General features: G+C 39.4%; 1 protein-coding gene across 3 annotated transcripts in view; it reads right to left on the reverse strand.

Annotated features, from left to right (window-relative positions):
• LOC137654700 (integrin alpha-3-like) overlaps window positions 1–25,451 on the reverse strand; it is a 360,316-nt gene that overhangs the window by 93,419 nt on the left and 241,446 nt on the right. For all 3 annotated transcript variants that reach the window (XM_068388595.1, XM_068388593.1, XM_068388596.1), the window contains 4 exons: window positions 20,977–21,224; window positions 20,570–20,789; window positions 7,990–8,132; window positions 5,587–5,830 (listed from right to left, as the gene is read on the reverse strand). In XM_068388595.1, coding sequence (XP_068244696.1) covers window positions 5,587–5,830; window positions 7,990–8,132; window positions 20,570–20,789; window positions 20,977–21,224 — 855 coding nt within the window. The remainder of the gene's footprint in view (window positions 1–5,586; window positions 5,831–7,989; window positions 8,133–20,569; window positions 20,790–20,976; window positions 21,225–25,451) is intronic.

The raw sequence follows: 25,451 nt of genomic DNA on the forward strand, positions 1-25,451 counted from the left end.
TGACCAAGCATTCTTTGACATAGGCAAGGATGGTTTCTTAACTGAACACCATAAAGCTTCAGATTGGCCTTGTAAAGGTTTAGTACGCTTTAAATAGAACTTAAGAGCTCTAACAGGGCATAAGACTCTTTCTAGTTCATTGCCTACGATCTCCGATAAGCTGGGGATATCGAAAGATTTAGGCCAAGGCCGAGAAGGCAGCTCATTTTTGGCTAGAAAACCAAGTTGTAGCGAACAAGTGGCTTTTTCTGACGAAAATCCGATGTTCTTGCTGAAGGCATGAATCTCACTGACTCTTTTAGTCGAGGCTAAGCATACCAGGAAAAGAGTCTTAAGAGTGAGATCTTTCAGGGAGGCTGATTGTAACGGCTCCAACCTGTCCGACATGAAGAATCTTAGTACCACGTCTAAATTCCATCCAGGGGTAGCCAAACGACGCTCCTTGGTGGTCTCAAAAGACTTAAGGAGGTCTTGCAGATCTTTATGTTTGGAAAGATCTAAGCCTCTATGCCGGAAGACCGATGCCAACATGCTTCTGTAGCCCTTGATAGTGGGAGCTGAAAGGGATCGTCCTTTTCTCAGGTATAAGAGAAAATCAGCTATTTGAGCTACAGAGGTACTGGTCGAGGATACAGAAACTGACTTGCACCAGTCTCGGAAGACTTCCCACTTCGATTGGTAGACTCTAATGGAAGACGCTCTCCTTGCTCTAGCAATCGCACTGGCTGCTTCCTTCGAAAAGCCTCTAGCTCTCGAGAGTCTTTCGATAGTCTGAAGGCAGTCAGACGAAGAGCGTGGAGGCTTTGGAGTACCTTCTTTACGTGTGGCTGACGTAGAAGGTCTACCCTTAGAGGAAGACTACTGGGAACGTCTACTAACCATCGAAGTATCTCGGTGAACCATTCTCTCGCGGGCCAGAGGGAAGCAACTAACGTCAACCTTGTCCCTTCGTGAGAGGCGAACTTCTGCAGTACCTTGTTGACAATCTTGAACGGTGGGAATGCGTAGAGATCCAGATGTGACCAATCTAGGAGGAAAGCATCTATATGTATTGCTGCTGGGTCCGGGACTGGAGAGCAATAGATTGGAAGCCTCTTGGTCAGCGAGGTTGCAAAGAGATCTATGGATGGTTTTACCCCAAGTGGCCCAAAGTCTCTTGCACACATCCTTGTGGAGGGTCCATTCGGTTGGAATTACTTGCCCTTTCCGACTGAGACAATCTGCTATGACGTTCAAGTCGCCTTGGATGAACCTCGTTACTAGGGAGATGTCTTGACCTTTTGACCAGATGAGCAGGTCCCTTGCGATCTCGTACAACGTCAGTGAGTGGGTACCTCCTTGTTTGGAGATGTACGCCAAGGCCGTGGTGATGTCCGAGTTAACTTCCACCACTGTGCCTCGAAGGAGAGACTTGAAGCTTTTCAAGGCCAGATGTACTGCCAACAGCTCCTTGCAGTTGATATGCATGCTCCTCTGACTCGAGTTCCACAGTCCTGAGCATTCCCGACCGTCTAGTGTCGCGCCCCAGCCCACGTCCGATGCGTCCGAGAAGAGAACGTGGTTGGGAGTCTGAACAGCCAGGGGAAGACCCTCTCTTAGGTTGATATTGTCCTTCCACCAAGTCAGACAAGACTTTATCTTTTCGGAAACCGGGATCGAGACCGCTTCTAGCGTCTTGTCCTTTTTCCAGTGAAAAGCTAGATGGTATTGAAGAGGACGGAGGTGTAGTCTTCCTAGTGACACAAATTGTTCCACGGATGACAGCGTCCCTACCAGACTCATCCACAGCCTGACTGAGCAGCGTTCCTTCTTCAGCATTTTCTGGATGGATAGCAGGGCTTGATCTATTCTGGGGGCTGATCGTCTTGTTGTTCAGCAACGTCCTCATCAGAGGGTTCCTCATCCGAAAACTGATGAGGAAACGGCAACGGAGTGGGCAACGTCTGGCTCGCTGAGTCCGGTCGCACTGGTGCATGCGTGACGGAGCCGGACGCAACATCATGGAACTGCTGCACAGTCTGTGAACTGTCAACAACCATGGGTGCGCGAGGAAGCACAGCGTCAACCCGAGACTGTCTAGACCGTCTGGGTTGTGCAGTCAACACCCTACCGGGTTGCTGAGGTTGACGCACTGCATCAAAACAAGTCACCTCTGCTGGTTGTTGAACGTCCTGAACGTCAACAACCACCTCCGAGCGTCGCTTAACGTCAACGTGCGGCTGGCAACCCACACTGGGTCGCATCGGTGGAGGAACCACCTCAACTGGCAGACGCGAGTAGGTTACCTCAGCGTCAACAGGGCGCACAACCGACCGGTTGGAAGGTTGTTGGCCAGAAGGTTCGGTAGCAACCTTCTCCGCATTAAAGTCCTCTATCAAGGACGCAAGCTTGGACTGCATGTCTTGCAGCAAAGCCCATTTAGGGTCTACGGGAGCAGGTGCGGCAACAGACGGGGTTAGCGACTGAGGCGGTACCGCTTACCATCCCTGAAAGCCTTGTTATGCATGACATAATTGTACAGCAAAACTTCAAAGGCTCGAAAACAGCTGTGAAGTTGACCTGTAAAAAACTTGGAGCGTCTTCTGGCCAGGCGCCAGGGAGAGTCTACGAGAATTGAGAAGTCTATCTGGGCAGAGGCATGAACTCCCAAGCCGAGAACTTCTCTCGTGTCATATCAGACTCTCGCTCTATAAACCAGTTTAAAAGAAGGGAAAGCAAAGGCTGTATCCCCCAAACTCCTCCTGGTGAAAAACCAATCGCCTAGCCAACGTAAAGCTCTCTAGGAGAGCGAGAGAGCACTAGCTTAAAAACAACGGCTTCGAAGTAGCTAGGCCTAGTGTAAGCTCTGACGTTTAGGCGAACGAGGAGCAGCAGTTACAAAAAGATCCGGACAAAGATCCTTAAAAAAATCATCATGATTTAATTAAAGTCCATAGGGGGCTAAGCAGCTTTAGGCTCCTCTCCATCTGACAGAGTCCTCAAGGGAATATCAGTAGGAGGGGGAACAGCAACTTCCTCATCTACAGGAACCTTGTCCAATAAAAGCCGAGTCTCAAGCAAGGGAGAGACCTACCGTGGTGGCAATGCTTTACAAGCAGAGTCCACACTCACTGGTGCATTAGAAGCGGACCAGAACGCAACGTCATGTAACTGCTTGACAGTCTGTGAACTGTCAACAACTGAACTGTCAACCACAACAGGTGCGTGAGGACGCACTGCGTCCACTCGAGACTGCTTTGACTGCCTAGACTGAGCAGTCAAAACAACTCTAGAAAGCGGAGGTTGACGCACAGCGTCAAAACAAGTCAACTCCGATTGTTAGTGAACGTCTTGAACGTCAACAGGAGCATCAGCAAGTGGCCTAACGTCCAAATGCGGCTGAAAAACCACACGAGACCGCATCGAGTGTGGTTCTAAACAACCTGACTGACGTGACTAAGCTACGCCAACGTCAACAGTAAGCACAAAGGAACGTTAGGTTGGCTGAAAGCCAGGATATCGATGAGATAAACGGCTAGACTCAACGGACTAATCGGCAGAATAGTCTTCCATAAGGGAGGCAAGCATATACTGCATGTCTTGCCATACAACCCATTAAGGATCAACGGAAATGGTTGTGGTAAGAGACGAGGGTAACGTCTGTGACCGCAACACTTTGCCAACAAAAAAAGACTCTCGGAGTCTGTGTTACGCTTTTGTTAGGCGGCGAGCAGTTATCCGATGACTGCATAGGGTCAGAGCTGTCCTAATGGTTGTAACCAGGACGCTGGACCTGTCCTGAAAGGACTGACTTTCGCTTAAGGGCTTCGAAACCTTGTGACAGGTTTCTTATGCGAAAAGCCTTCGGATGACGAGGAGAAACAACGTCTCTCTCGTCTTATGGTAGGGGAGATCTTGGTAAGATACACCCGATACCATAGAGGGAAAACGTCTGTTCGTTGATCAAGGCCTCTCGAACCCATAAGTCGTTTGACATTACTTCTCCCCTGGGCTTGGGAGCATGCAAGAGGTCCCGGACTAGGTGAAGGACAGGCACGAACAGACGAACCCTCGGACGCAACACTGTAACACTTTGCGCATATCACTTTATCACTTCGATTTTCTGTTTTGCACTTATTTCACTGAAATCGAAACTTTTACTGATTTCTACCTGAAACACGCAATTCTACCCTTCATTAAAAGGTAGTAATTGCGAAATCAGTCGTATAATGCAAGCTCATTAATACCAGCAAAAAAACAGAAAACATATTTTAAGATAAAAAAATCAGTGGCTGGGAAAGAGACTAAACACTAGTTCATATAAACTACGTTTTCAATCTCTCACCGCACATAGCCTGGGGACGAGAATAAAAAACTAAAAACGTTTTATCCTTCCTCCCCGTACAGCGACTAGGGACGAGAGTAACTCGAGAACAACGTTACCCGCTTGAACGGAACGTTTTCTCTCCTCTCTCTCCCTCCGTCTCTATCTCTCTCTCTCTTTCTCTCTTGATTTCGCACCTAAGAGAAGAGCCCAATTATATTTCGTCAAAAAAACATGTTATTTGACTAAAGGAAAAAACTGAAAGGTTTTTCAAATAAAAAGTTCCTTTAAAATAGAATTTAAAACATTTAAGCTAAGAAAGAATGAACAAAACGTCAGAATCGATTTACTCTTACTGCAAAGTGAAACCGTGATACACTCTCTCTCTATCGTAACGATAGAGCGCATGTTGAACGTCCTGAACGTCAACAACTGCGTAGCATAAATAAACTAAACGTTAGTTCATCTTTGAAAACAGTACGAAGACTATCAAAGAAATTCTTTCATAAAATATTACATTTAAAAAGTTTTAAATCCTTAGCTCTTTAAAAGCTAATTACGATATAAAGGGCTCAACGTTGATTAACTTCGGTTTCCAAGTTAGGACCGCCTACTCTCAGGAAAGGTCGCATATAAACAAAACATTAAAATTTATTTTTATATGTTTATAATAAATGGAAAGTTAATCGAAGAGGCCTAATAAAGGCGGAGAGATATAAAATATATAGAGGAAAATCTATAACGTGATAAGATAATTACTAAAAGCCTAAACACACTTCCGTCTAAGGGAAGGGTCGGCCATTTAAAAGTGAAAGAAAGTCCATACTCTCTTTGTCACCATAATTAAATCTATTCAAAACGAGTTCAAGATTTAAGATGAAGATAAAACACCTGCATAGCGAAAGCTCAAAACTAGAATATAGTACTTCACCAAATAGATGTGAAAAACTCCAGTTTAGCAACAGCGAGTAAAGTACGTCTTGTCGACACCTCGACAGAGAGAAAATTGAGTCTTTGTTTACATTGAGAGCTGGGTATCTGGTCGACAGATGGCGCTGTTGGGCACACCCGCAACCTGTGTAGCGATCGCTGGCGAGTTTTTCCATAGAGTTGTCTGTCGAGCAACAGAGTTGCAGCTATATAATCACCGGCTAAGTTAAATATTGAAAAAATATCATTACAATATGCAACAAGAGGAATTTTTCAATATAACAAACAATTTACTGTATGTTGCATAACAATGTAATTCTAATGCCCATGCAAAATTATTTGATAATGTTTACCTGTGATTCCCCAAGATCAAAAGAAAGAGCTGAATGATGTGTAACAAAGAGACTCGATTGGTAAGCAGGTTCACCAGCATTTGTCACTTCAACATGAAGTGATACAGTGTCTTGTTCACCAAGTCGCAACATGTAATGAGAATACTGTTCATGCCTCTGTAAATCAAGTCTTCCTTTCACATCAAGGTCACTGACGCATATATCATCATCACCGCAATCCTTGGCAAAGGTTCCTTCAAAATACCTGAAATTTTGAGTTCACAGAAATAAAAATATGCAGCATCTCAAAGGCTATCATTTATGGGAAAGATGTATAAAAATTTGTTATGCAGTAGACAGAAGGTCCCAAATTTACAAAAAATTGACTTACTAACATCCGGAAATACGGACACACTCCAACTGAAGTTGTAAATCTCTGATGATTGCATCACAACAATAACTCCTCTATCCCTTCACCATCTCAAGCATATCAACTTCTATACACACATAAAACTTTTTTTTTTTCTTACATTATTTCTAACCCCCTGTGGCCGTGGGGGCATAACAACAATTAGAATAGTGCTAACATATCCCTGCGTGTCATAACAGGTGACTAAAAGGGACGGAACGCGGGGACTGGGAACCCCCTCTCCTGTAACTTTGTTCCTGAGAGATATCAAAGAGGAGGAGCTCCCTGCACTCTAGTTTTAGGGTGTCTGAATGTGCGGGGATGTGGTACAATAGAGTAAAAGATGTGAGATTGGAAGTATGTTTAGGAATATAAGAATAGATATATTGGCCTTGTGTGAGACAAGGATAAAACAGAAGGGTGAAGTGATGTTTGGTGAAGTGACTGGTAGAGTGTCTAAGATTGAAAGGGAAGAGCAAGAGAGGGTGTGGCTTTATTGCTGAGTGAATGGGTGACAGGTAAAGTACTGGAATGGAAGGAGGTATCATCTAGGTTAATGTGGAGAAGGGATAGGTTGGGTAGGAAATGTTGGGCTTTTGTTAGTGCGTATGGGCCAGGTTGTGAGAAAAGTGAAGAGCTGAATAAATTCTGGAATGAATTAACTAGGTATGTAGAAGGAATTATAAAGTTGTGATGGGTGACTTAAATGCCAGAGTGGGTGCTGTAGAGGTAAAAGGGGTCATTGGGAAGTATGGCATACCAGGTGAAAGTGAGAGTGGTGAGAGACTGATAGATGTGTGTGTTGAACTAGAGCTGGTAATTTGTAGATTTTTCAAAAAGAAAGATAAGAACAAATATAAATGGGTAAGAATGGCAAATGGAAGAGTGGTAGAAAAGGCATTAATGGAGTATGTGGTAATAACTACAAGGATGTTTGGAAGATTGAAAGATATGCACATGTTTAGGGGTATGGCTAACAGTATGAGTGATAACATTTTTGGTTGAAGGAATATTAGTTGTAGCTAAAGAGTGGCGGATTAGAGTAGGGGATGTAAAAGGGAGGTATTGAAGGTTAAGGAGTTTAAAAAAACATGAGGTCAAAAGTAAATATCAAGAAAGGTTGGAAGTGAGAGAAACTGGTAATCTAGAGGAGGATTGGAAGTTAGTAAAAGAAAATTTTGCTGTGATTGCAAGTGATATGTATGGCAAGAGGATTGTTGGAGGCAGCATGAAGATGGATGGTGAATGGTAAAATGAAGGAGTGAAGACGAAAGAGGAAAAGAAAAAGAGGTCGTTTGAAGAATGGCTACAGAGTAATAATGTAGAGAAGTATGAAGAAGGTGGCTGAGGCAAAGAGGGCGGCTGACTGGAGGTGAGGTCATGGAATGGGTCGTTCATAAGAAGAGAATAAAAAGAAGTTTATGAAAGAAGTGAAGAGAGTAAGGAAGAGTGGTTTGTGAATTGAAGAGACATAGAAAGATGAAAATAGAAGGTTGTTGAAAGGAGACGGGGCAAGGTAGAGGTGGGCTGAATATTTTGAGAGATTACCGAATGTTGAAGATAATACGGAGGCACATATAACTGCAATTGCAAGTGTTGAGGTGCCAGTGACGGATGATAAAAATGAGAGAAATTACAAGAGAAGAGGTGGAGAGCATTTGATGAAATGAGAGTAGGAAAAGCACCTGGTATAGATGGTGTGAGGTCTGAGATGTTAAAGGAAAGGGGGTGTGACTGTACTTGAATGGTTGGTGAGATTATTTAATATATGTTTTATGTTGTCAATGGTACCAGTGGACTGGGTGTGTGTATTGTACCATTATACAAAGGTAAGGGAGATGAGCATGAGTGCTGTAATTCAAAGGGTACTGTATTATCTTCTTTAATAAGTAAACTGTCAGTTTTAGCTTCATGATCTACATTAAACAATTAAAAAATTTTATACTATGCAGGCTAAATATCCTCAGAGTGAGAGATGGGTTTACTAAAAGTGCATCAAACAATAAATATCTTACCTTAATGCTTCTTGCTGGTTGAGGATAGGATAATCATCAATATCTGGAACACTATCTCCTTCACTAACGGGTCGTGGTTCTCGCTGCACTATTTCGTAAGAAAGCTTGAACTTCAGGGGCTGAAGTATATTCCTTGGCCCATCCTATGAAATAATGTGAAAAATACAGTTGATAATCACAAAGCTTAATTGTAAGTACAATCTGACACTACTCAGCAATCATCATGGAAAAAGAAAACAATTAATTGTGAGGAAAAGAAACTTTTTCCTAATCCCCAGATACTATACCTGTTTGACAAGTTAAAAAAAACATTTAGATGTTGTTCAAGGACTTCAGTGTCACAAATATAATATAATACTGGAATATCAGGTAAGAACATGACAAAAAGCCTAGCTATGTATCTGTTCTTCCTCTATGATCTACTTATAATAGTTTGTAAAATCATTTCAATTATTTCCTTGTTTTGCTCTTATATGTCTACAAATAACTTTTGTCTTTAAGTGACTGATAATTCTATAGAGCATGTTACCTCTTATAGTGTATAATAGCTATGGTGATCATCCAAATCATGTGTTCTAGATGCTAAGCTAAAATATGCTGGGCTTTCAACTACATGTAGGACACTAGGTTGTTGCTAATTTTCTTGTCTATGCCTCTCCAGTCAGCTCACTCACCCAATTCTGTTGCAGAACAAGACTGGATTTTCTTTCTCACTCACATGCCCCTTACCTTAGCTAATCTCCATTTTATACCATTCCTTTCCTAAATGCTATCTTTTTATCACTTCCACATTCCTCCATATTTCTCACCCTTTCTTATGCCAGATTTATAATTGGTACATTGTAATAGCTTATACATTTTTATATTTCATTTACATTCAAAATTTACACTTGACTTCCATAAACTAGTAGTGGTAAAAGGATTAGCATGGATGAAAGAATATCTCAGAGTATTTTTGGTAGTTTAATCATGTAACAGAATGGACAATGATAGGATGGTGAAAATATTGTATACAGTGCAGTACAAATGCTGGGAGGTAGAAGGATAAAAAATCCTGGAAGTTGGATATAAAGTGTGGAAGTAGTTTTGGAAATGAAGGGATTAAATATTCAGGAAGAGAACGTGTGTGTGAAAGATGGGGGTAAATTGGAGCAATATAGCATTAGATTTATTAATTAGGGATTTGATACATTTTTGATGAGCTTTCTGTGTAGGTGTAAAAAGTAACTAATGATGTGGATGTTTTATTGCTTAAGGGATTCATCAAGGATTCAACATATTTACTCTATGATTAACCTAAAATAGACCCTCAATTACCACATCATTTACTTTAACGGGTTTCAAGTTTAAAATTACTGCAATGGTCTGAGAAAACTTAGGGAAAATAAAATCTAAAAATTAGTAATTTGGCAATTCATTATATTTCATGATTGCATTAAATCCAATTAAAATATTAAGCTTTAGGGCATAAAAAAATTATCAAAATATTTCTACAAGGAAATAATGACTAGCATATGATCTGCAATATTAATCTGACAGTTTTTAAGTATTTTCCACAATGCAAATACTAAGAGAAAAAAATGACATTCCTATAACACCTTTAATGCTTTTACTTCAGTCTTATAAAAAGAAAATAGAGATAATCTACAGATCATATAGACCTTAAATATTTTGCCTATTACTTGCAATATCTGATGGAAAGGGGTTAAAAGTACTGTAGAGTATATAGAAGACAGAAACAGAAATTAAATAGAAGAGAAAGAAATAATGGAGCAATAGAGGCAGTGCTCTAATAAAATAAAGGAAGAAAATTAATCCAAATAAAAAAGGAATCAAAGGGATCAATAGAGAAAGGGATTGTTGAGTGATTAGGAAGGCCCTTAAAATTGGATTTTGACAGAAAAAATAACACAATTTTCAAACTAAAATCTATTATTTTTATACTTATCTCTGAAAAGAACAAGCTATTGCCTCACTGACGATCATAATATGTTGTACACCATGCTACACCCAGAATCAGGGTTGTGGTTGCTAGCAAAAAAAACATTTTCAGATAACTGTAGCAACCTTAATTTTTTAGCTATAAGATTCATTTTGGGTTCACTTTTTCCTAAAAAGGTCATATTTATGACAGAATGATTAGAATTACATTCATACTTGTCTAGATATGATAAAATTTGAGTTATGTGATGGAAAAAAAATATGCCACCTAGGTGTACATAAATATTTACCAAATAGAAAGGATAAAAGATAGCAATGAGAGGGTTATTGCATATATTCTCCTAGGACAAATTCTGTTTCAATAAGGTTTTTACTCTTTTGAAATTTGACCCAACAAATCATAGATAAATTGCTAAAGAAAATGGTGGTAAAATAAAAAAAGCATTCTGAATGCCAAATCAGCAATTGCTAGAAAATAAAAAAAAATGTTTCCTATCCCCATTCGGGACCACGTGCGCTGTTTTAATTACGGCTTTAGCAATAACACACCCCTATTTTATACTAAAGCACAATTTTTTATTTTCTATGAACATTTAAAAAAAACACTTTTTGGACAATCCATTGGTTATCTAGGGGGTCATGACTTTGACGATGTTAGGGACATCCTTGGGTCACCAAAAAGTTGAGTAGATCACTGGTTAAAACATTAGAAAAAAAATTTCACTCCTCCTCTACATACCCTCTAGCAAATTGACTTCCAAAACCCTCCCCATTGTCTGGATAGCACAGGAAAGAAGGTAAAGAACTCTTCAGATTTAAGTGGTCCTTGTCACTACGATTAGCTTATGACTAATTCTTTACAGATATTTTGCTTTAAATATAAAGTTAACAAGTTTTATTTAGATTCGATGGTTCCTCCTCCTCTTCGCATTTTCAAGGCTCTATATGTACCAGGTAGCAGGTTGGCCAAAGCCCCAGCCACCCACTGAGATACTACCGCTAGAGAATTATTGGGTCCTTTGACTGGGCAGACAGTACTGCATTGGATCCCTCTACCTGGTTATGGATCATTTTCCCTTTGCCTGCGCATACACTGAATAGTCTGGCTTATTCTTTTGACATTCTCCTCTGTCCTCATACATCTGACAACACCAGTCAGTCGTCCAGGTATGTGGCTACCTGAACGCCTTCTAGGCGTAGTTGTTGTACGACTACATCCGCAAGTTTCATGAGGATCCTTGGGGCTACATTTAGTCCGAAGGGCATGGCTCTGAAGATGCTATATCACCGAGACTCTTAACATATACGATCGGTACATTTAAGGAAGACAAAATATACGTGCATGATCTTATCTTCACTTGTATAATTTTGCCTAAATAGCTATAATTCATTAAAGTTAGATACCAGGGACGTCGTTCTACTGACTAAATGAGGCACATATGGCGAACGACAGCGTCGAAAATGACGCCTCCGGTTACCGGCTAAGCTCCGATAAACACATCTAAGTTATGCTAATTTAACTGTGAGAAGGTAGCTAAAAAGATTAAATACTCAACTTTCCAGAGGCAGAAGATGCTGGAGAATGCATGATAAATCTTCTTATTAGTGACAGAAAACACCGAGAGCAAGCGGGAGTACACCGTGCGCAATTCGCTACAAAACAAGGAATGGGTAGCCATATTGGACCCTTTAGTAGTACGAGAAGGGAATCCACTGGGTAACCTTGATGACGGCTCCCCTTCAATTTCGCCACTCTTCCCCCTCAGAGCAAAAACTCTATTCGGGGTAAAGATTGCCATGTGTAGTATCAAGAAATACGTTCCCTGGTATTATGCGATATCCTTAAGAAAAATTTTAAGGATACTCGCGCCAGGAGGTAAAATTCTGGAGACCTATGGTCAATTCTCTGGGAGTTTCACTGTAGCCAAATATCCCTTAGAAAGCTACCTTAAGAAACCTTCCATCAGGACGACATGGCTTGAGCCCAAAAAGACAATAGATGTGATACATTTTGTAGTGCTCAACTCCCAGACTCTGAACAGCTTCCAGATACATAATTTTTTTTTTTTCTTGAAATATAGCAACCGCATAAATGGGGAATCGCATAATTCAAACATGCATAATTTGAGACCGTACTGTAGATAATAAAAAAAAACTAGTATCCCTATGCACATCTATGAACCATTGCCAAAAATTAAAAACTAACAAGGTTGAACATATTACCTGAATATACATCTACGAATGCAATGATAAATGAGAATTATAGAACTCAATATATTTTGTTATAAAATGGCATACCGTTAAACACTAATACAGACCAAATTTGTTATACATTATACAGGTAATAACCCATTTTATGAATCAATTTTTTTTACCAAAAGAGCTTCTGGGATCAAAATATACTCAGTCAGAGTAGTATGTACAACTTAATCAAGTTAAGGAAAGTCCATTGTTGGGTACCACTACATTAGTTCTGAATCTAGAACAGTCATACCACACTACATTAGGGAGCAACCCCCAACCATGTGTTTTCACATTATGCAGAAAATAGTTTACATTTGCTTCTTACATGAGCACAAGTTTGTCTATAGCTGTAAGGAACCTTCCATCAGGACGACATGGCCATCTCACCCAAAAATAGATTTTTTGCTTTGCTCCAAAATCCGTTTTTTAGGTATACTGGTAGCCTTAAATACGGTGCTTGATAATAAATATTACAAAACAATATTTACCTTACATCTAATCAACATAATTTCATAATAAATAGCCTATATAAGGAAAAATTACACATCAACAACGAAATCAACTTAACTATGTAAGTCCAGCTGACAAAATGTAAACAGAATTGATGTTATGTTCTCGGTAATCATTATCTTTCTCTAACCTTTCGATAATTTTAATGGCACTGTTAATGATGGTATATTAAAGCATTTTTTTTTTTTAATACAGTATATATAAAAGCTTTATTTTTCCCTTCGGTGGTTCAAAATTTTCACACTAGGCCGGGTTCGTTTATCGATAGTAAACCTAAATAGTCTAAACTTCGGTAACGAGTCGGCAATATTTTGTCATTTTAAACAGTATAAATTTGCTTTACAAAGATTTGTTTTGTATAGCACATGGTATAATTATAAAAAACCTCCCTCTCTCTCTCTCTCAGAGAGAGAGAGAGAGAGAGAGAGAGAGAGAGAGAGAGAGAGAGAGAGAGAGAGATTAATTTGATGCCAGAAACCTCAAATCAATCTCTCTCTCTCTCTCTCTCTCTCTCTCTCTCTCTCTCTCTCTCTCTCTCTCTCTCTCTCTCTCTCTCTCTCTCTCTCTCCATGTGAGTAAGAAATAAAATCTTAGTTCATATATGGCAAACTGTGTTTAAGAATGAAATTTACATGACTATTGTTAGTTGTGGTGATCAATTCCTCACTTCAGGTGGTACAAGAAACAAAAAACACGGCACTATTACAACAACTGATACTCTCTCTCTCTCTCTCTCTCTCTCTCTCTCTCTCTCTCTCTCTCTCTCTCTCTCTCTCTCTCTCTCTCTCTCTCTCTCTCTCTCTCTCTCACGAAGAAACCAAAATTGGTTTTCTTAAAAAGTGTCAATTAAATATGAAACTAAAAAATTATACCATGTTACATCCATTTCAATCGTGGCTTGAAATATGGCATCCGATTTCATCAGCAAACCACTATTTTTTAGGAAGCATCATTTTATTCTAGAAAATTGCTACTCTTTAAACATTTAATTGTGCTTTAGGAAAACATGTAGTTTTGTTTTTAAATTTCGAGTGTGTTTTAAAAATCGAGTATTGCTGGCTTCTCTTTGTTTTACTTTTGGCTGTGATCAGATCAGCGGATGTCTAGCTGCCGCTCTCAAGAATATGCGAGTACGAATACAGTAACAAAGTCTCTCTCTCTAGGCTACCTTTCGCTACCTCTCATTTCTCACCCTCTCTGTCTCTCTAACAAGTGAAATCTTTGTTGCTTCACAAAGTTTCAGTTCTATTAAAAGTCAATCATGATTCAATTTTCCTTATTTTCTCCAATCTCGCAGCATCTGTCACATCAAACATTATAGCAGTAACCTAATTGTTCGATAACTTTAAAAACTGGAATAGTACTTTCTTCTTCTTTTACTTTTTTTTTCAGATGGCTCCATAATTGAGGTGGGTACAAGTTGACTTATAACTGAAGTTAGGAAAAGTATTTTGGATATGGAATGGACAATTATCTTTCGTAACAGTTTAGAGTTGTCGTAAATTATCATTCTGTCATTAGCGGCAGTTTGCTATTCTTGATTAAACGCTATGTATGTAGGAATTTATACGGATAAGGTAAGTAAAATATTTGTTATAACATATTTGCTAAAAGCATTTAATATCATTAATCATCACTTTGATCATGCGTGTTTAATGCGTTCGTCTGTTTATTATGATCGAAGATGGAGCGTACAGTAAACAAATGGGTTTCATTTTCAGGCGGCGTCTTAAGGAAAAAACATGATATAAATGGCATTCATTTGTTTCAAGGTTCTACGAAAAATTAAGAACAACATTGGTAACAAGTGAGCAAGTCCTGAACGCGGACATGGTCCTCGTAGAGGACATACCTCCGCACGTGACCTTGACCTTCAGGTGACCTTGACCTTCACGTGACCTTGACCTTCACGTGACCTTGACCTTCAAGTGACCTGCTTGACTTTTGACCTTCAAGTGATCTTTGTTCATTTGCCACTGATACTTAATATGACATTGATATAATGCACCAATATGACCTTGACCTTTGACCTTTATAAATTTGAACATCACCCATGGGTTGCGCCTGGACTAGGACTTCCCTGTTGGCTTATGCAAAAGTCAGTGCTTTATTTCTGTCTCTTGATATGGCCACTTATGTCATAGTGACACCAGTGACCCCTGTGACCTTGACCTTGGGGTGACCTTGACCAAAATTTAATCAGTTCTTCCATACACATTGGGGAACTACTTGGCCAAGTTTGAAGTGATTCCGTGTAGAAATGTGGCCTCTACGTTGTCCACAGACAGACAGACAAACAGAGAAACAAACAAACAAACAAACAAACAAACAAACCGAACCGAAAACATAACCTCCTGGCGGAGGTAATAACAAAATCATCATATAATCAATACTTGGTAAGATAGCTTTCTATGCAAAAAGTAACCAATACACAGATGTGTAAATGTGTTAGTTTCTTCGTTATGATTAGAGATGAACGTAAACAAAACAATGGCTGTCATTTTTTTATTGTTCTTTTTGGCGTGTTTAGAAAACGCACGATATAAAATCGCCTTTATTTTGATAATTTCAGATTTTCAATGATACAATAAAATCTACTCTATACAGTGATGGTTTTGTTATTCACCAGTTGTCTTATACAATAGAAATTTGTCCATATTTTAGGTCGCGTTATAACAGGAAATATACAGTATTTACACCCATCCTGGTTGTAATTTTAATCTTTTTCAAATTATTAGAACTTTAAAGCAAATTAAATGTTTAATTTATTTACAAGAACAATTTAATATTATAAAAAAATACACAAGAGTATATAGAACGTATTGGAAATGGGTAGTATACACGTTTGAATAGGCAAGTTGTTGGTTGCCATGGCCTGAATGGAATTATTTCTGTTAGTTGTGTGTTTCGAAATCTGTGATTTTCCACTTATGCGAGGTCATTGATCGACCAAATTCTCACATAATTCGGGACCCTACAACAGTATACTTATAACAGATAATTTATTTTAAATCTTTACTTATTTTATTTTTTTAATTTCACCCTATTCCTCAAATATTTCTAAGTCAGTGAATTGACACTGTAATTCAATGAATGGAAATGGAAAAAACTTGCCTGAGGTTCATGTTGCTTGTTGAACCCCCTTGCCTAGAATTAAAACAAGGAGTGGTGCTCATTTATCATATCACTCCCTAGGCCACTTAGTTGGATAGTTTGGATTAGGGTTGTTAAACTAATAGCAAGCCTTTGTGCTATACTCAGCTGCAGCCAGCTAACCATAACAACATGAGCATCCACTTGAGTGCTAAGCTTGGCCCTCTTGGAGTGACCTCTTCAGATTCTTTCCAGGATGAGATCAAGAATACTACTTGCTCTTATTAGAATCTGAGAATCGTAACTGAGGAGAGACTAATTTCATGCCAAAGCAAAGAACAAAATATATCAATACCTTTGGATATGAGTTTAAGCTGTTCCAGAAGAAAGCTTTTAACACAAAACGCTAGTAAACCAAAACAATTTTTACCATATTGAAGTAAAGGGAATTCACTTGATGCATTCCACCCATCCATCAATATACATACACTAATTTTCAAAGGTTTATAATGTTAAAGAGCAAATTATAACACAATATCAAAAATGATTACAAATTAATTACTCACAATATCAAAAATGATTACAAATTAATTACTCACAATAAAAAATAGAAATATCAAGTTGACTCGCACTCTACCTCTGCAAAGAGTCATCGCTAGCATACGGGAGACGACATTGGAAGGGGTTGCTACTTGGAGGGAGAATCTCCCTCCATGGGAACTTCAGGTAAAATATCGGGAGTTTTCTCTCTTGAACAACATTCACTGTCACTAACTGAATCACTTACTTGGGAGTATTTATTTCACACTCTTACTTTTCCTTTTGACAATGAACAGATCTAGAGATGACTGGTTATGCCTATTCTTAAAAATGGCATGAAAATGGGGTAAATATCACATGAACACTGCACGTGTGGCATATGAGCACTGTTCGACTAATTCTGTACTAGTCTTGTAGATACTTGTCCACAAAAAAATGCGCATACGGAGGGAAATGTTTGGTCGCAGACCGATACAATGTTTATACAGCATACCAAGTTTAAGTTTAGTTCTGATATTCCGAGTTACAGTACTCATAAACCAAGGTATTACTGTACCTAGGAATGCTGTCCAACAGTGATTTTTTCCTTGTACTCATATCAGCAAACCTGTTCCTGGTCAATAGGAACCAATGAAGCACTTGGCAGATACTGTACTGTAAATCTGACATACTGGCAGTGGGTGATGGACTTCCAGGGATCGAGTACTCTTACTCCCCCAAGTAGAGTGGAACATGTTTGTCCACCACCCTAGTTCCTTCCATGGGACAAGGCAGGTTGGCCCCAAGTCAATTAGTGTCCCATTCTGCTAGTTCTCACATAGGTGTCAAGAAGAAGTCTCTATAATGGATACTATAAAGAACTGGTGTCTCAGCCAGAGCACTTCTCAACAGATCACTGATTGTATCGTCTTTCTCTGCCAAAAATGCTCCTCAGTAGAGTTTGAATGCCTCCTCTTTAAGAAAACAGTCTAAGCTCGAAGGGAGCTTTGAGTAATCTACCTACCCTAGGGCTTTAGTTCCTGGGTGGCATAGTCCTTATGCTCAGGGTACCAGCTCATGCAACACCTGCTAAACTGAGGAAAGCATCATATGGTCTTTCCTCAAGAATGTTGCTATTCTCTTCGGGAATTGAAGAATGTGTGGATCCTCTTCCTCCAGGGATTAGCACATAATCGAAGGGAGCTTTGAGCAGTCTTGCCTATCCTAGGACTTAGGACTCAAGGTGGGATGGTCTTCATCCTCAGTGCACTGGTGTACAGGCCTCCTGGTAACCTGAGAAGCATAGATTTCTTCCCTCAAGACTGTCTCTCTTCACTGCATTAACAAGAGAGTAAGAAAGTATTATGTTCTTCATTAAATCATAATTTTGAAGGACCAAGGTTCTGTCGCCTTCATCATCTCACAGACTGCATGATGATAACCCTGTACCAGTCGTTCTCGAACAACAGTTCAAGATCTTGATCCTATCACTCCTGGTAAGTTAACATGAAGATGTCTGGTGTTAAGCCAGGGCATTGCACTGCTACGTGATGAGCACTCACCACCTCGTTCACTAGCGTCGTCGCCTCCTTATTAGTCCTAACCTGATAAAAAAGGAAGTGTCCTGGCAATGTTCCTTCTGGCTTGGTAAGGCTGCTTGCTTGCAGATACAATTCTGGTTAGTTCGTAACTCAGCCATTTCAAGGAAGAACTTACAAGGCAAGTCTCTTCAGTAACCTTTTGATATACTTAGAGCTCAAGCTTTGGATCATCTCTGTGTCCCTGTTCATTAAGGATGTTGTCACAAACCCATGGACCATTTCTTTGGGCCCTGAGGTGGCTGCTCAGTAATTGTGTAACAATCCTAGCTTCCTCATGGGACTGTAATAAACATCTTGTTTAAGGTAACATATTTTGTATAAGTGTCAAGAGGATGCATCAGCTTCCACCTTTACAAACTGATCGGACATCATAAGCTAGTGAGTTACATTTTGGAGCACCTTTCTTGCAGAGCTAAAAGGAAAGAGGAAAAAAAAGGCTTTTCAAGCTGTTTCTCCAGGCCAAAACAAGGTCTTTAAACTGGGTCTTCAGAACTGGATCAGAAATTGAACCAAACAGAAGAAGGCCCATGATTGGCTTTAGTTTCCATATGGAGGAAGAAAAATTTTGAAAGAAGCTCTTGACCATAAAGAAGTCTCTTCTCTGAGAGGACTTGTCAAGGCTGGTGGTGGATTTTGTTATATTCCAATGAAGACATTTTCTGGAACTAGATTTGATTTGACAGCCATAACACTGGCGCACACTGTCCCAGGGGGAGGGGAAGGCACATTCATAAGGCCCCACAACGAAGCGAGGCTGGAGGCACAGTCCCTGATACTGAAAGAGTAGGAACGGGCTTTGTACCCACTGGCACACAGATCGAGGCAACAGACTCAGGGGACAGGGTGGGAATCACTGGGTCTAGTACAGGGATCAAAATACCCCAGGGACATGGGTGATACTCACCTCTGCCTTACCACCTTTCTAACCACCTAAGGGGCCACGACTCCTGACATTGGCACATTACATGCTGGGCCGGGGCTACTTTACTAGATTTAACCCTTTCTTAGGTTTCAGGGAGAGAGGGGACCAACGGGTTCCCTAACACGGGGAACCACCTGACCCTTCACCAATGGCGTCACCAGGGACAGTTGAGACACTTGCACAGAGAGTTGAACCAGGGGAGAAGTAGATATTGATTCTGTCAACAAAGTCATGGAGTGCCTATCTGAAAGACCTAAGGAAGGCCAAGACCTCCTTTGGTCAAACTCATTATCAACACCTTGCAAAGTCACGGGAGAAGAGCCTCCAACCTCCAAAGGGAAGGGGTGTGGTAAACTATAGGGGTCTCCCACTCATCAGCAAAATCTGAAAAGCTTGCTGATGATCTGAGGGACATGGGAACAGAGGTGGCAGCAGCTGTCGCACACCCCCCAAGAGGACAGAAACAGAAAAAGACTTCCCCAGTTCCCCGGAGTCTTCTTGGGAGTTGCCCAGTCTGACCCCGATTAATGCTTCACACTCTTCTTCCCCTTCAGGGCATATGGCTGCCACTTGACAGGAGGTCACAGCCTGCAACCAGTGCACAGAGATGCTTGCTAACAGTCATGCCCCCTAAAAGACATAGGTAAGAAGTGTGGATCTACAGCCCGTTTAGCTATAAATGGGTTGCAGCATCCACCTTTCCCCCGCCAAACACAAATTTCTTGTCTCCCTTCCATAACTACCAACCACTAATCACTTCCTGAAAAGAGAAAGAAAATGAAAAGTTTTGATAGGACCTGGAAAGGGGGTGGGACTACTCAACCTGCACCCACACCTGGGGCTATGACTGGATAGCCACTTGTTTTCCAACTTTGATGACAGACTTCAGCTCATCCTGAATCCATCTCCCTAATTAAAGGATGGGGGATTGTATACTGCATAGGAACAAATAGATTTTTCCTTCATCAAAACCCTGTATTTAGTGAAAGATAATGAGAGAGTGAGAAGAAGAACGATTAACTTTCATGTCAGGTCAGAGTTCTGCTTATTAGTGTTTATCTGGTCAGTTGTGGTCAGTGGTCAAGATTCAGGGTAAGAAATTTATTGTAAAGACATCTATTACCAATATGGAAAAAGCTTTTTGAGTAGAGTTAAACATCTTATAAAATTAGGATTTGATATCTCTAAAGTACTTTCATTTTACGAAAAAGTGCAAGTTTATTCATGTGCAAAATTTTACATAAATTCTTAACTTCAATATTTTCTTATATTGTGATTGTTACTTCAGATTGAAAAATAATCAAGCTTATGATGAAATAACAAAAAGTAGATTTTAAAATTTTACCGAGAGAGAGAGAGAGAGAGAGAGAGAGAGAGAGAGAGAGAGAGAGAGAGACAGAGAGAGAGAGAGAGATTAGGATATTAATATTGCCGATTCAAGATTTCAACATACAGTACTGTACTATATTATTATGGTAATTACAATTACAGTTCTTACATGAATATTTACAAGAAAAAAATCGGTGAGAGTTTACGGCCTCTATTATCTGCAACAGGGCCTCAGAACGTAATTACGACAGATGAGGTTTTATTATATTTGAAAATATTTTGGCTGTGGCTATGAATATTTTGCATAAGTACTTTTGGAAATTTCATGACTATTTGATACTAAGCTAAAAAATGAGACTAAATTCAGTCAGTATGTAAAGAACTAGGCAAAATAGTAAGGAAAAAAACCTTTTATACATACCAAGAGGTAAACAATTTCTCTGTGACAATCTAAGGCTCCCATGTCTTCTGGTCGTAAATTAATATCTCTATGTACAATGCTAGGCTGATCACTTCTACTGTTATCAAATCGCACCCTTGCAATAGGACGATCAGATATTTCTTCAATGGTGTACTTGAGTTTTAGACCTGTTCTTGTTCCTGCATTATTGTCCATTTTAAAACAAGCATCAAAAGAAAAGCTGAAAAAAAAACATGGCATTATTTTACACCATAATGTAACAAATAATTAGTCATATAAAGAAAATATATTGCCAAATTTCTGTACATCACTGCAAATCAAAACATCCTGATGGTAGAGTATAATAACATAATGGAAAGAAAGATAGTCCGCTGTTAATGTATTGACATTATCTGGAAATACAATACCATGTTTCTTCTGCTTCTGAGTCTTCAGAACATCCCTTCTTCGTAGGATCAATGTTTTCAAGATTCTCCGAGCGAACTTTTGTTTCAATATCAATAATAGGCCTAGCTCTAATAAGCAAAACACGGTCGCTACAAAATGAGGAGGTCAGAAGATCTGGATATCCATTTCCATCGAGATCCATTCCGCCACTTAGAGCATATCCAAATGCATTATAAGGTATGCCTGGCATATCTTCAGCATGTATGACCTGAAAAAATTAGTCTATTAACTATTCATTACTTCATAAATACCATACCGACATTTAGAATCTGAGAAGTATTATACACTGATGGCCCTAAAACATCTAATGTAATTGTTTTTGCAGTTGGTCACAGTGATTTTTCTTGTGTCATTAGACTAACAATGCTTCTAATCTTACAACAGCTGACTGCTAGAGCCAAGTCAGTCAAATCTCTTGAGGTAACTTTACCATACATGACAGAAATTTTATCATATACTGTAGCATATTAAGATTGGTTTAGTGCATAAATGGGCATCAGACAACCAAAATCCTTTTGCCCCATTATTAAGAAATCAAGGAATAATTAGGCTATGCAGGCTAGAAGCAAAATTTGAATTTGGCTAGTTCTCCTAGTTTCATTCTCATTTAAGTATCCAAACTCATGAACTTCCTGACCATGAATTATGATCTGTGATAAAAAAAGATGTGATTATCTTCCATCTCAATCCTCAAACTGAAATTGAATAGGTTATTCAATCTTATATTGATGGTAAATAGCAAACAGGTTGCTCTTCCCAATATTAGCCAAAAAAGAAGTTTAGGAAAATAAGGCAAAATTTCCATTAATCATCAGATTATCACCATATTCATAAATAATCTTATTCCAACTATGAAATACACCGTATATACTCGTGTAACAGGTGATCTCACATATTATGTGACCCCAAATTTTCACCAATAAAGTAGAATTTTATCATCTATGTCGTGTAGACCTATCGTGCGAATTACGATTTTGAGAAACCCCAACTTGCAATGGAATAACCTCCTTTATTCCACTTCTTTATCCAATCCTCTAGTTCGGTAAGTTAGAAAAATTATAGAATAAAAGTATTGTTAGTAACATCATAATCATTGCATAAATGCATATAGCCACAATAACAACTGAACAAAAAAAAAAAAAAACAGCAGTTTTACTTATATTTCAACCATCACATGATAATAAATAATTCCCGTAGTTGTTATAAAATTAAGTAGAATAAGACTGACATATTCCTAAATTATACCCTTATTCATTATGGAGAAAAGATCCTGAAGGTGAGAAAACAAGCAATGTTCAAAGACACAATTCTTTTTGGTATCAGGGAAAGCTGTGTAAAAAACTGGAGGAAACCAGAAGAAAAATTGGAGGGAACTTATAAATGTGCAAAATGCACATTTAGCTGTAAAATCTGAATATAGAAGATAATGGGACAAATTGTCTGGAAACTGAGAAAATAGTTTTGTTATAACACGATATAAATAATCAACCCCCACAGGGTTAAAATCTATAAATTTTCAAGCATTGGCAACATGGATGAAATCCAGTAAACTCCTATATACAATTAAACTCAACCGTAAATAAAATAAAATACTGTATATTAGTATGCTAAATCAAAAATGATAGTTCAAGTAATAATTGTTTCTTTTAGGAAATAAAAAATATCCTTTGTTAGTTTGCCTTAATCAGCTGATTTGGAAGTTAATCAACATATGTTTTTATATCTTATTACAATACTTATAAGCGAATATTAGCTACATTAATACTGGATACAGTTAAGTAAAAAACTAGCTTAATCAAAATCCTGTCTATTTCAAATATAGCTGTAATCTTTTACCACAGTAAATGGGTATACAATTTGGACAACGACGTAGCATAGTACAAGAGTACATATGCTAATTTTATATATCGTGTATGATGGGACCCCCTGGAAATTAGCTTCCAAATTAGTCCTCAAAACTCACATGCTACACGAGTATATACAGTACATACTTGTTTGACACAGATTTTATTTTGTCATGAACATATACAACATGCCAAAGACATGAACTATAAGGAAAAAGTATTAAAGACCTACTAGTCCTACCAATGTGGATTCTCCTAATGCAAGTAATTTCAGTATCTGTATAACAGGTACAGTACTTATAACAAAATAGAAATACATCTGTTTGATAAAACACTGTACAACTTGATCTATTCTATTTAATATGATATTTTCATAATAAAATAGATTTTTGAACATACTTACCCGCTGGTTATATAAGAATGGCTAAAGTCCCTGGACGCCTGGCAGAAATTCAAAATCTTGCAGCAATCGCAGATATGCCCGGTGTATACTAGCACCCTCGCGGTAGACAGGTCGAACTATTCCAACCAATTCAGACCTTCCATCCCTTGGTCTCTAGAGGGGAGGAGGGTGGGATTATAACTTATATAACCAGCGGGTAAGTATGTTCAAAAATTTATTTTATTATGAAAATATAATTTCTAAACATAAAACTTACCCGCTGGTTATATAAGAATGGCTGATTGACACCCTTGGTGGTAGGTCGAGACAGCAACGTAATTGGAAATTCACTTAAGAGTTAAATATAACAAACTTAAGAGGTTTGTACCTGATAAGGAAGCTGACTGCAATGGTTCTCTGCCTCATTCTGTCTGCTATCCTTAGGAGATCCAGCAGTCCACCCAGGGGCCTGACGATCTCTAGGAGCTGTCAAACGGTGCCATAACCTATAACTTGACAGGACCTCAACTAATACCCTTGTTCTGGGTGCTCTCGAGGAACAAAATGACCACCTGACCAAATCAAAGGTTGCGGAAGACTGTCGACCAATCTCCACATACATCCATAAAAACTATACAAGTTCCAAGAGGGAGAAAAGGGTACTAGGAATTAGGGGAGCGTAGTGGTAGATCCTTCACCTACTACTGCATTCGCTGCAACGAATGGACCCAAGGTGTAGCAGTCCTCATAAAGAGTCTGGACAGGTTTCAAATAATGGGATGCGAATACAGATTTACTTCTCCAAAAAGTTGTATCCATTATGCTTTGCAGAGAACAACTTTGTTTAAAAGCCACCAAAGTAGCTACGGCTCTAACTTCATGCATCTTAACCTTGAGCAGCTTAAGGTCTGCCTCCCCACACAGGGTGTGAGCCTTTCTAATCAAGAGCCTTATAAAAAAGGATAAGGCATTCTTCGACATTAGGCAGTGTAGGCTTATTAACTGAACACCAAAGAGCCTCTGAGTTGCCTCTCAAATTCTTTGTTCTGTCCAAATAGAACCTTAGTGCTCTAACAGGACAGAGCACCTTCTCTAACTCTTCGCCCACTACATCATAGAGATTAGCAATCTCAAAAGACTTGGGCCATGGACGGGAAGGACGTTCATTCTTGGTCACAAAATCAAGCTGCAAGGAGCATATGGTTTTCCCATCTAAGAAACCAATGTTCTTGCTCAAAGCGTGAACCTCACTGACTCTTTTAGCTGTCGCCAAACTGACCAAGAAAAGGGTCTTCAAGGTTAAGTCTTTAAAAGAGGCCGAGTGCAAAGGCTCGAATCTGTCACTCATGAGGAATTTAAGAACAACATCCAAATTCCAGGCAGGCGATTCTAGTTGTCGCCTCTTAGAAGTTTCAAAAGACCTAAGAAGATCTTGCAGGTCTTTATTGTTGGAGAGATCCAAATCTCTGTGTCTGAAAACCGCTGCCAGCATACTTCTGTACCCCTTGATGGTCGAGGAGGAAAAGTTATGCTTATTTCTAAGATCAAAAAAGAAATTGGCAATCTGTGCTATAGAGGTACTGGATGAAGAAACCTAGTTGGCTCTACACCATTCTCTGAATACCTCCCACTTGGACTGATACACCCTGATGGTAGAAGTCCTCCTTGCTCTTGCAATAGCCTTGGCTGCCTCCTTCGAAAATCCTCTAGATCTTGCGAGTTTTTCGATAGCCTGAAGGCAGTCAGGCGTAGAGCTCGGAGGTTTAGATGGTTTCTTGCCAAGTGAGGTTGTTTAAGAAGATCTGCTCTTAATGGTAGGCTTCTCGGAACGTCCACCATCCATTCCAGTACCTCTGTGAACCAGCTTCTTGACGGCCAGAAAGGAGCCACTAGGGTCATCCTGGTTCCCTCGTGAGACACGAACTTCTGCAACACCTTGTACAGGATTTTGAAAGGTGGGACATGTACACATCCATGTGTGACCAATCCAACAGGAACGCGTCCATGTGAGTTGCCTCGAGATCCGGAACTGGCGAGCAATATGTCTCCAGCCTTTTCGTCTTCGAGGTTGCAAACAGGTCTATGAGAGGACGACCCCACATCCGCCACAGTCTCTTGCAAACGTCTGGGTGCAATGTCCACTCTGTGGGGAGAACTTGATTCCTCCTGCTGAGTCTGTCCACACTCACATTCTTGACTCCCTGAATAA

Source organism: Palaemon carinicauda, chromosome 15 (genome assembly GCF_036898095.1).
Source record: "Palaemon carinicauda isolate YSFRI2023 chromosome 15, ASM3689809v2, whole genome shotgun sequence".
Lineage (NCBI taxonomy): Eukaryota > Metazoa > Arthropoda > Malacostraca > Decapoda > Palaemonidae > Palaemon > Palaemon carinicauda.